At 42.5% G+C, this 12,044-nt stretch overlaps 1 protein-coding gene across 2 annotated transcripts in view; it reads left to right on the top strand.

Annotated features, from left to right (window-relative positions):
- Window positions 1-12,044, top strand: part of LOC126203669 (serine protease 30) — a 121,532-nt gene that overhangs the window by 23,969 nt on the left and 85,519 nt on the right. For both annotated transcript variants that reach the window (XR_007540345.1, XM_049938033.1), the window contains exons 3-4: window positions 1,835-2,028; window positions 9,923-10,059. Coding sequence is in view for 1 of the 2 variants with exons in the window: in XM_049938033.1 (XP_049793990.1) it covers window positions 1,835-2,028; window positions 9,923-10,059 (331 nt within the window). In the remaining variant the exon portion in view is untranslated. The remainder of the gene's footprint in view (window positions 1-1,834; window positions 2,029-9,922; window positions 10,060-12,044) is intronic.

Raw genomic sequence — 12,044 nt, 5'->3', positions numbered from 1 at the left:
GCGTTATGCAAAAAGCAATAAAATTTGTTTTTATACGCTCAAACATTTTTTAGCGTCTGGAAAAGACTTATTGGAGGAATACGGGACTAACAAATGGGTTCAAATGGCTCTGAGCACTATGCGACTTAACTTCTGAGGTCATTAGTCGCCTAGAACTTAGAACTAATTAAACCTAACTAACCTAAGGACATCACACACATCCATGCCCGAGGCAGGATTCGAACCTGCGACCGTAGCGGTCACGCGGTTCCAGACTGAAGCGCCTTTAACCGCACGGCCACACCGGCCGGCACGGGACTAACAGAAAATAACGTAAATGGTGGGAAAGCACAGAATGTAGAAATTTAAACGCAGGTTTTACTATGTGAATATACGAAGGTAACTCAATTATTACCGCAATTTAGTTATATTTTCGTTTATTTTGGTAGTACTGTCGTTTTACGTTGATGACGCATGCCTTGTTTATTTGTTGTTCTATCTTGGCAATTTTCAAGCTGCTAGGTTAGTTTCGTTATGGCTGTCGTGCTGTTAATCATGGCTGCTCCGCTGTCTATTTCCACCAAAGTAGAGAAACGTTAAGTGATCCGTTTTTTGTGGTCGGAAGGCGTATCAGGGGCCGAAATTCATCGTAGACTTTCAGTACAGTACAGTAACAGTGTTCTGCCACAACGGAGTGTCTACGAATGGATTGAAAAATTCCGAAATGGTCGCACAAGTGTTACGCTCGATGAAGGAGCCGGACGACCGTTTTCCGCCACAAATGAAGAAACCATTGAGCGTTCACGTGAAATGATTCTCTTAGACAGACGATAAACTATTGACCAAGTGGCACATCGTCTGCAAATTAGACACGGTTCTGCCTACGAAACCATCCACAACAGACTTCGGTTTCAAGTTTGTGCAAGATGGGTCCCAAAACAACACACATACTTGCGTAAACAAACGCGCTTGGACATCTGCAAAAAACACTTGGATCGCTATGGTAACGAAGGGGACAACTTTTTAGACAGGATCAGTACTGATGACGAAACATAGACCCATCATTACGAGCCGGAGAGTAAATGGCAGACTATGGAATGGAAACATGCAAATTCGCTGTGCAAGAAAAAGTTCAAGACACAACCGTCCGCAGGAAACAGAGGCTTACGGTGTTTTGGGACCCACAAGGTCCTGTACTGGAACATTATGGGGAAAGGGGCACAACAAAAAAACAGTGTACGTTACAGTGAGATGCTTACTGCCAGGCTAAAGCCTGCAATTCGAAGCAAACTCCGAGGATTGCTGTCAAAAGGTATTGTGTTGTTGCACGACAATGCTCGTCCGCATACTGCTGCCCACACTGTTGAAACGCTCCAGAAACTCAAATTTGAAGAACTAGATCATCCTCTATATATTCCCGATCTTGCCTCTTCTATGACTTGTTTGGTCCACTGAAAGAGGCATTAAGGGGCCGTCGATTTGCCTCGGACGAAGCAGTGAAAGAAGCGGTGCATTCCTGGCTCAACCGAGAACCTTCTTTTACGAGGGCATCAGGAAGCTATTACAACGATGGACCAAGTGCATTGCAACACAAGCAGACTGTGCCGAAAAATGATGTTCTTGTAAGTTTCGTGTTTGATTACAATAAAATTTTATAACTGCTATGCGGATAATAATTAAGCTACCCCCGTATATATGATCAGCAGATAACAATGTTTTCATGTCACATGTAAATATATCGCCCCCTACGGGCACGAAAACCCGCAGGTGCTCCTGAATGTTGTTCAGGACTCTTCTAATATTGTGCAGACGTGGTGAGTGGCGGAGAGTGTGAATGCTGAGCCGGTGTCCGCAGGTTTCGACGCGGCCGCAGGCGGGGCGCGGGGGGCGTCGGCGGCCGAGGCCGGCGGCGGCGGGGGCGGCGGGGGCGGCGTCCACGGTGTTCGTGGTGCGCGTGACGCGCGGCCTGCGCGGCTACAACAGCCGCCTGTTCGGCCGCTGGAGCCGCTGGTCCGACTGCTCAGACTCGTGCACCACGCACCGCACCAGGTAACTCCACTCTACACTGCACTACACTACACTACACTAACATCGGTGGTACCGAGGGAGGTGGCGCAGTGGTTAGGACACTGGACTCGCATTCGGAAGGATGACGATTCAAACCCACGGCCTGTCGTCCTGATTTAGGTTTTCCGCGTTTTCCCTAAATCGCTTCTGGCTAATATCTGGGTGGTTGCTTTGAAAGGGCACGGTCGATTTCCTTCCCCATCCTTCCCCAGTCCAATGGGACCGATGACGTCGCCGTTTGGTTCCCTCCTCCAAACAAATCAACCAGCCGACCAGATTTCCCGCACCGTCGTGCCTCACAAACACCAACAGCTACCACCAGTGTACTTGTCGCTACGCCGTGTAGCATCCCCCACAGAATCAGTGAAACGTGATAGCAGTCTAAAGTCAAAAGGCAGGATTACACACTTTGAAATATCTTAATGCAATTTTCCTTTGGAAAAAGAGCAGAGTTTTCTGTCTTCTAATAAACTTGAACAACACCTCCAGGGTACCTAGCTAAACCCCGTGTGTCCTACGACTTCCTAAATAACCGATTAACTAATTAGGACGAGACTCGGAATTTCCTGCCATGAGACATTTCTCTGACGGACTTGGTAGCAGCACAAGTCCTTTGCGAATTGCTGCATGTGGAGGGCTACGTTCACCAATTCGAATGAAGAGATCGTGTTATTTTCCCCAGTTTCTTCCCTAGCTCAACTCTACGAAGTTTGCTTACCTCGTGTCCCTTTTGGATTTCTTCACCGCCGGACACAGATCCTAAGATGGATTCAATGAACAGTGAATATTGGAATGGTTAGTGGGAACATCTCAACACTACTACAATGAAGATCTCAAAATAAAGGGCCGCCACTTCATTATTTTATTTTTGTCAATCTCAAAATCAGAAAAAATGAATCTTTATAATAATAATCTATTTGAGAACGAGTCTAATAGTAATGTTTATGTCAAAGAAAGCTGATTCTAATCATGACTTATCGAACACCATGGAAACCTACGAAACTACGTGCACACATTTTTAATGGCAGTACGGGATCGTGCGTTTCCAGAGGTTATTTCAGACTTTAGTTCACTTTTGAGAATCTGGAATAACCACTCGTACCAACGACGTGTGTCCTTTCTAGACCAGTGGTTTCCAGTTCTCTGCGACAGCTACCCATGAGTGCTGTTAAACAATAACTAGCACTCCCACCTCCTCCCCCCACTTTCAACATTTTCATTTTTAAAATGTCGAAAGATAAATTATATTCAGTTTTTGCAGTAGTTTTATTAAACAACGTACTGATGTGAGAATTGGTACTGCTTGTTCTGAACAACCTTTTCTTACAGACTGATGAAGCAATTCTCAGTCCATCGCAAGTGCTTGTCTGGATGGGCAGTCTTGGCGTTTTTGCCATAAATAGCACTCAGGGCATGACTTAATTCTGTTCACTGATGTAGCCACCTGTTAAGAGAAATGCTTAAGCGGCTGGGACTGCTTGTGCTGTTGCTTCCCACTGGACCAGTCGTGTGCATGTGACGACTCAACCCGACAAATTGGTGGCTGCTCAAATTTATTGGCCACTACGGCATCTGAATCATAATGGTCTAGAGCACTACGTGATCAAATGATCGATCTGACTGTTTCAAAATCTGTTCTGCAAGTTTGACATCAGTTACATTGTACATGGCCGCATCACACCACATAACATCTGAATATAAAGGACCACAAGCACATTTGAAATTGCATTTCCTCATCATACCCTGAAAATCTGTTACCCACTCACAATTGTTCTGTTTTTTGCAAAGAAAGAATTGGTCATAGAATGAAGGCTTTCATGACCACATGACATATCTGCTGCTAAACCTTTTGGGATGTGAGGTCGTGGTCCAAGAAACACTTCTGTTCCTGAGGTTTCATCCAGGACTGCACTGGACATACTCAGAGGCGCTCCTCTGCTGAGTCTTGCCAACTGACCAATCGGATGCCCGAGAGTGACATTTTCTACAGTATATATGTCGCTCCCGGACATCCAACAGGTCAGTTGGCAAGACTCAGCGGAGCAGTGCCTCTGAGGAAGTCCAGTGCAGTCCTGGATGAAACGTCAGGAACAGAAGAGTTTCTTGGACCACGACCTCACATCCCAAAAGGTTTAACAGCAGCTATGTCATGCGGTCGTGAAAGCCTTCATTCTATGACCAATTCTTTCACTGCAAGAAACAGTCGGAACAAACTTATCGCGAGTGGGTAACAGATTTTCAGGGTATGATGAGCAAATACAAATTCAAAAGTGCTTGTGGTGCTTTATATTCAGATGTTATCTTGGATGATGCGAACATGTACAGTGTAACTGATGTCAAACTTAGAGAACAGATTTTGAAACAGTCAGATATACTGTAGAACATATGTTGCTCTCAGATGTCCAGCCGGTCAGTTCAAATGACTGAGCGCTATGGGACTCAACTTCTGAGGTCATCAGTCCCCTGGAACTGAGAACTACTTAAACCTAACTAACCTAGGGTCATCACACATATCCATGCCCGAGGCAGGATTCGAACCTGCGACCGCAGCGGTCTCGCAGTTCCAGACTGTAGTGCCTAGAACTGCTCGGCCACTCCGGCCGGCCAACCGGTCAGCAAGACTCAGCAGAGGAGCACCTCTGAAGATGTCCAGCACAGTCCTGGACAAAACATCAGGAACAGTAAAGAATTGGTACCAAGCTGGCACTACATTCAGTTGTTGATCATAATATTTAGTTAGAGAATCATAGGAAAGTTCACTTGGAGTGGTGTTAGCGAACAATTTCTGAATGAGGCAAAAGACTGCACTTCCTATCGTTGACAAAAAGTAATGTAGTTGCACAGTACCTGACACTTTGTGATGTGGCCGTCATACTGTTGCGACCACTCAAGCCATTCCTCTTCTTTTTTATTAAACTGGCAAAAAGGTGGTGTGGCACTCAGAACTAAGATTGCTGCATGTTGCTCGGCATTTGCTGCTTGGTTTTCCAGTAACTGCTGTACCATGTTTAGAAGGGTTTCAATCTGCTGCATCTGAAACTAAAACATCTTTGGTAGCTGTGTAACATCTACTACTTGCACCTGAGGTGCCTGAGGATGAAGTGGGACAGGTGGGTTGCTCATTGTGGATTAGGCAAATGCAGTAAACAGACAATGCAGACAATAAATAAAAATAAGCACACAAGCAAAGAAAATTTCTGCAATGCCCACCTGAAAACACTGAACAGAAAAAACACAATAAGAGACACAGTTAAAACAGGTAAACACACCTCTGCAAAGAAAATACAAGGTAGAATGAAGGCAACAGCAAAACACAAAATCCCACAACAAAAACAGACAGTCAGTGGTATCTGACAGCTCAGGGTTCAAACGTAAACAGGTTGTCACTATGTGATTCATTCACCTCATCACCAATGTTGTTGTTGTCTAGGAATCCTGCATACTTGGTTCACTAGAAAAACAAACAATCCATATTAATGAGTTTTATTCCAAATAGAGAAGATACAATACTTAGCTTTTGATAGATGTGTTGCAAGCACAGGGCGCCATACAGAATAATTAGTCTTCTTCAATATAAACAAATACAAGTCTAAGCTACATAGAGATAGCTAACAGAGTAGCTAACATTGAAGCTGCTATCAAAGTGGGTGCCACCAGATGGGTGCAACGCTTATGTTGCTTGTCACGTTGTCGTCCTGCAGGGAGGTCGGTCAGCGTGCAATTGGCTGACTTCTTCTCATAGCCTTCTCTTCCATGTTGTTCCCAATTGACATGCTGGCACTAACTTTATGCCATTAATGAATAGGTCATGAGTGCCTGAGTAGATTCCTCCACCAGGGCTTTGATTTTATCATGTCAGGCCCTGAAATGAGATCATCCTTTCCTATTGTGATATTTCCCTACGCCAAGTAGGGTGGCATTCCCATGCCCTTATAACATTTTCTACCTTTTTCCCATGCACTATGACATCCCCAAAATAACTCCTACCACAGTGTTCCGTCCAGTGTAACTCTTCTCGATGTAAAATCTGCCCTTTAAAACAATCTGCTGCCTCTACAATGGTCTCAACAATGGCAAAAAAACATTAAACACAAGGCCACGTGAGAAATTGCTCATGTCATTTACTGCCTGACAGGTTTCCATCAAATAGCTTTTTACATAGAAAAGGCTACTACCATACTGGCAGAATATATGGTCAGACAAGGACATACTGCCTGCCTTGAGACACCCTGCACCCAGTAGTGAAACATGCACCACAGCATGACTTGCATGACCACATATTCCATTTCAGTCCTGTCACACAGCACCACTTTATGTGAACTGCTGGGGTGGTAACATTTCACCATTATATCCCCTGAAACACCACCCTCCTGAACTCGACCTATATTACAGTCCAGTTAATCAGTCTTCTTCCTTCATCCAGTCATTTTTTATTTATGTTTCTCCATCATTACTGGGCCTCAGTTTTCTTTGATTATGATGCTTTATTTGTTTTAAACTCTCCACTCCTGATTTTCTTTTTTCCCCACATTCATTTGTATTTACCAATATACTCCTGTTTATCAACTCTGAAATGAAACTGTTACAGTACATACAGATGAACACTCTTTGCCCTGTCATCTGTTGCTGCTTTCACTTTTTGCCCTCATTGCTTGATGGTCAGGGAAGGTGTCTCCAGATTTGGGTTCTTCATTGCCTGCCTGCACATCACCAACCTCCTCTGACTATTCTTCGTTTTCTGTTCAGTTGAAGTAACTCCATTTTGCTGGAAACTGGTAGAACACTATTTATTTTTACATATGTGTATTGGTTGTACTAGGAGTTCTGTCTTTTGGAGGTAAGTACTGCACAACACATCTGTGTCTGTGAAATTATGAATGAAATTTTCCTTTTCAGAGAGTCAGCTGGCTCAAATACATATTATATTATTAATTAAAAAACTGACATGCTGGTAGCAGACACAAACATTAATTATGTTCTGCTAAACGAAACACTGTGTGTGTGATAGTGTATGGTGTCCTGCTGGATGTCAAGCTAAAATGGACTCAACACATCAATTATAGCTAAAATAATATAGAACTTCAGTTCACTATGCTCTGCACTTATGATTGTTTATCATTTTGTTACCTTGAGGACAGATATGTTTAAATGCCTTTTGTCTTACACAATTATCTTCTGGCGCAGTGCAGCTAAAGTACATAAAACATTTTTTCAGCAAACGCAAGCATGCAGAATATTGTGTAAACTGGATAACAACCTGTCTTGCAGAGTTGGCATTGTAGTTCCTACATTTCTTACACTCATTTCTCTGTATGTTTGTTCCTTAGTCATATACTCGGAGGGTGGGAAGGGGGGGGGGGGGATAGAGAGAGAGAGAGAGAGAGACCACATGAAGGAATGATCCATGTGGGATGGAAATCGGTAGATGTGATGTGATTAAGTTTCAGAAAAATTGGATGATTTATTTGAAAGGAAGAGCTTCACAGATTGAATAAGTCAATAACACCTTGGTTCACCTCTGGGCTGCAAGAAATTATTTGACTTGGCATTGATTGATAGAGTCATTGTATGTCCTCCTGAGGGATATCATCCCAAATTGTGTCCAGTTGGTGCATTAGATCATCAAACTCCTGAGCCTGTTGTCCATAGTACTCCAAACATTTTCAATTGGGAGAAGATTTGGTGAACTTGCTGGCCAAGTTGGTGTTAGGTAAGTCTGAAGACAAGCAGTGAAAACTCCTGCCCTCTGCGGGCAAGACATTGTATTGCTGAAATATAAGTATAGGGTAGCTTCCCACGAAGGGCATAGAATATAGTCAATGTACTGCTGTGCTGTAAGGTTGCCACAGATGACAAGCCAAGTGGTCCACCTATTGAAAGAAACGGGACCCCATACTATCAATCCTGGTTGTCAGGCCATATAGTGGGTGACAGTCCGGTTGGTATCCCACCACTGTCTGGGGTATCTCCAGACACATCTTCAATGGTCACTGGAGTTCAGTTTTAAGTGGGACTCATCACTGAAGGCATTTCTATTCCAGTCAGTGAGATTCTAGGCCGAAGACCTGTCTGGATATTCCTGGACAGCAGTGGGATACCAGCCTTACTGTCGCCTGACTTATGGCCCGACATCTAGGTGCCATTTCTTTTTGTAGCATGGATCCATTTGGTTGTCATCCACGGTACTCTTTCAGCACAGTGGGACATCAAACATATTCTGTGCTCCATTTTGTTGCCATTTGCCCCAGCTTGCATTTCAGCAAGATAATGCTTTGCCCGGACACGATGAGAGTTTCTACTGCTTGTCTTCATTCTTGGCCAGCAAGTTCACTGAATCTCTCCCCAACTGAGAATATTTGCAGCATTATGGGCAACCAGCTTGGGAGTTTGATGATCTATTGCACCAGATGGACGGAATTTGAGACGATATCTCTCAGGAGGACATCCAACAAATCTATCTATCAATGCCAAGTCAAATAACTGTTTCCATACAGCCTACAAGTGGACCAATGTGTTACTGACTTGCTCAATTTGTGAAACTCTTTCTCTTGAAAATATCATCCAATTTCTCTGAAATTTTTTAAATGTCACTGTCTTGTTTTCATTTGACAGAATCTTGTTTTGCAATCAGAATTTTTGCATTAAGCCAGTTTCAGGCACAAGATTTTGACTTATAGGTTTATGTTAGGTAGAGATAACAATGTACAATGCCAAAATCTATGCTTTATAAAATGGCTTAATTTCAAAATTGCAATATTACTTTGTTATATCTGCCTAATGTAAACCTGTATGTCAAAATCTTATGCTTGAATATGGCTTAATGCCAATATTGCAGTTGTAAAGTAATGTTCTAACTGGTGGAAGGAAGATGATGACTTTAAATATTTATAGAACCTGTGTACCCATACCACAAGAAAGTAATTAACAGAAGTATTAATCATTTGTTTGTTTGTACATGCACATCACATCTGCCAGTTTTTGTCCCATTCAGATAATTTCTCTCCTTTTTCTCTTAGAGTATATTTATTGCTAATGATGAAAATTATATCATGCTGAACGGTGGTTTAGGCACCCACAATACATTAAACAAAAGAAATTTTCATTTGCACTTTGCTTCCTTGTCTAGTGTTCAGAGTTTATTTCTGTATTCTGATGCAAAGCAGTACTGCATTGTCACATTAGGAAAAAAAAGAAAAATCAGAAAATAGAAACTCAGCAAATTCAAATAGAAGTAAAAAAATTTCTCATAAAATTATCTGATAATAAAGATTCAACAATTGACAACTGTTGTTAGTCATGTGACAATTAGTGATGTTCACTGTACTTTTTTTTAATAAGTCCCAGTGTTACTGTATTTATATTAAGGTACCAGCAGGAGAGAAATAGGAACTATTAACAGAGTAAGCAACAACTTCTTTCAGGTTGGCAGCTTCCCTGATAGTTTCTAATAATGTTAAAATGAGATTGAGCTAGCAAAAATAATTTGCAGCTGTTTAGTGACTATTAGATAATTATTAATGCAGTTTATAATTGCTGGTTTTCTCTTTCAACGCATACACTGATGTACTCCACATCCCTGAAGTTTCTCTTTCATGGTCTCTGCAAAACAGAATGAACAAATGAAGAAAATTTAAATAATACGTATAAAATCTTCCTGTCAATCTGTAATTTGGCAAGCATGTATTACAACATTTGATTGTCAAATATACTTTCATATCAAAAGGAATTTTTATATAAAATGAATGCAGTTGCACATAATGCTACTTGATAATTTGTTAAGAATACAATTTTTTTCATTTTATAAATCAAATAATTTTGATTTTTTAGTGTCTTTCACTTAAACTTAACACTTATACAAGTGCCTTACCCTGTAAAGGTGGTGCAAAAGGCCTCCTATGTGTGGTGCTGATATTGTCCGGGAGGAGGCCTACTGCTACATGGAGAACAGTAGCTGCCAGCGCTGGATCCAGAGGCATATCTGGAGGCAGGTGCCTGATGCAGAATCTTCACAAGGTCAGCTGACTTATTTCCTAATTCTGTACATCACTGAAAGGTTACAACGGCCAGAGACAGTCGCCATGTATGCGATGTTGTGCGTGTGTGAATGTATGTGTGTTTTCTACCTCAGAAGAAGACTTTGTGGTCAAAAGCTCAAATGTTTAGCAGTTTTTTTGGTGGGCCTATGTCTCCTCTATATGCTGAATAGCAATCTATCCTTTCCATAATATTGTCATTAATACTATATTTGGACATTCTCTAGGGGGAAGAAGTCTCACTCGATGGCAGTTGTTACATGAAAAATAGTCTTTACAATTTTTGACATATGGTTTATTTCTGCGGTGTTTATTTATGTGCTCTTTCCCCTAAGATTAAAATGCTTGACTGCTAGTTGCCATAAAAATCTTTGACCCTGTACAATGTGAATGAATCTAATAAGCAATAAATTTTCTGCCTGTGTAATACACTCTTACTGTGTTTACAGAAATATGTCATTTACTATACAAATTAATATACTTCCTGAGTGAAAAACATTGGAATACACTAACTATTTACACAAGTCTCTCCCCCTCCCTCTCCCCTGCACCACCCTCCTATCCCCCACCCCTCCCCATCCATCTATCCCTCCATCATCCCATCCACCTCTCCCTCATGATTTCCCTTGCCCTCCCTCTCACCTCCCTCTCACTTTCTCCCTCACTCTCTCACTTTCACACCCTCTCCCTCTCCTTCTTTTGTACACACACACACACACACACACACACACACACACACACACACACACACACACACACACCTGTCTTTCGGCACTGAGGCTCTACTGGCATGAGCAAGAGTGTTGCCTGGGTTGGGTGATGTGTATACTGGAAAGGTATGGTGCAAGAAGGGGGAGGAGTTAGCAGGATGGGGTGTTATATGCTATAGAGCTGCCTGTGGGTGGGTGCAAGGTTGTAGCGGGACAGCATTGAGACGTGAGAGGACACTGTGCTGGAGAATGGGGGGTGGGGAGGGGAGGAAGGGAGGCAGAGAAAGGTAAAGGAGTTTGCAATGAGGAGGGGGAGATAGAAAATGTGTGTGAAGCTGTAGTGGAAGCAGGGAAGGGGGATAGAGGCAGGTGGCAGACAGGAAGTAGCCAAGGGAGAAGCCACAGGGTTATGAGAAAAATGATATGTTTCAGGGTGTGTACCCACCTGTGCAGTTCAGAAAATCTGTTGTTGGTAGGAGGTTCCAGAGAAATCAGAGCTTGAACAGAAATATTTAAGTTTTCACTTTTCCCACCTGCTGTTAGAGAGTGGTATACCAGATAAATAGTCTGAAGGTGGTTCGAAGAATTCTCTGCCAGACACTTAAGTGTAAATTGCAGAGTAGTCATGTAATGTTTTTGCTTAATTGAAGCCAGTTGCCAAGAAAGAATTTGCTAATGGAAAGTCCTGTAAAATATAAATAACAGGATGCCTAAAGATAACAACTGACCATAAAGTCAAGGCATTGACAGACGCATAAAGCACACCATTGCAGAGTGCAGATTCATTCTGGAAACATCTCTTAGTTTGTGGCTAAGCTATGTCTCTACAACATCCTTTCTTCCAGGAGGCCTAGTTATGCAGGGGTACTTCTGTGAAGTTTGCAAGCTATGGGATGAGGTGCTGGATGAAGTAAAGCTGTGAGGGTAGGTTGTGGGTTGTGCAGAGATACCTTGGTTGATAGAGCAATTGCCTGCATAAGGCAAAGGTCCCAGGTTTAATTTCCAGTCTAGGACACAATCTTAATCTATCAGGAAAAAAATGGTTCAAATGGCTCTAAGCACTATGGGATTTAATATCTTAGGTCCTGAGTCCCCTAGACTTAGAACTACTTAAACCTAACTAACCTTAGGACATCACACACATCCCGAGGCAGGATTCGAACCTGCGGCCGTAGCAGCAGCGCGGTTCTGGACTGAAGCACCTAGAACCGCTCAGCCACCGTGGCCTGCAGTCTACCAGGAAGTTTTGAGATTG

Source organism: Schistocerca nitens, chromosome 9 (assembly GCF_023898315.1).
Source record: "Schistocerca nitens isolate TAMUIC-IGC-003100 chromosome 9, iqSchNite1.1, whole genome shotgun sequence".
Lineage (NCBI taxonomy): Eukaryota > Metazoa > Arthropoda > Insecta > Orthoptera > Acrididae > Schistocerca > Schistocerca nitens.
The sequence above is the reverse complement of the archived record's forward strand: the minus strand, read 5'-3'. Positions and strand labels throughout refer to the sequence as shown.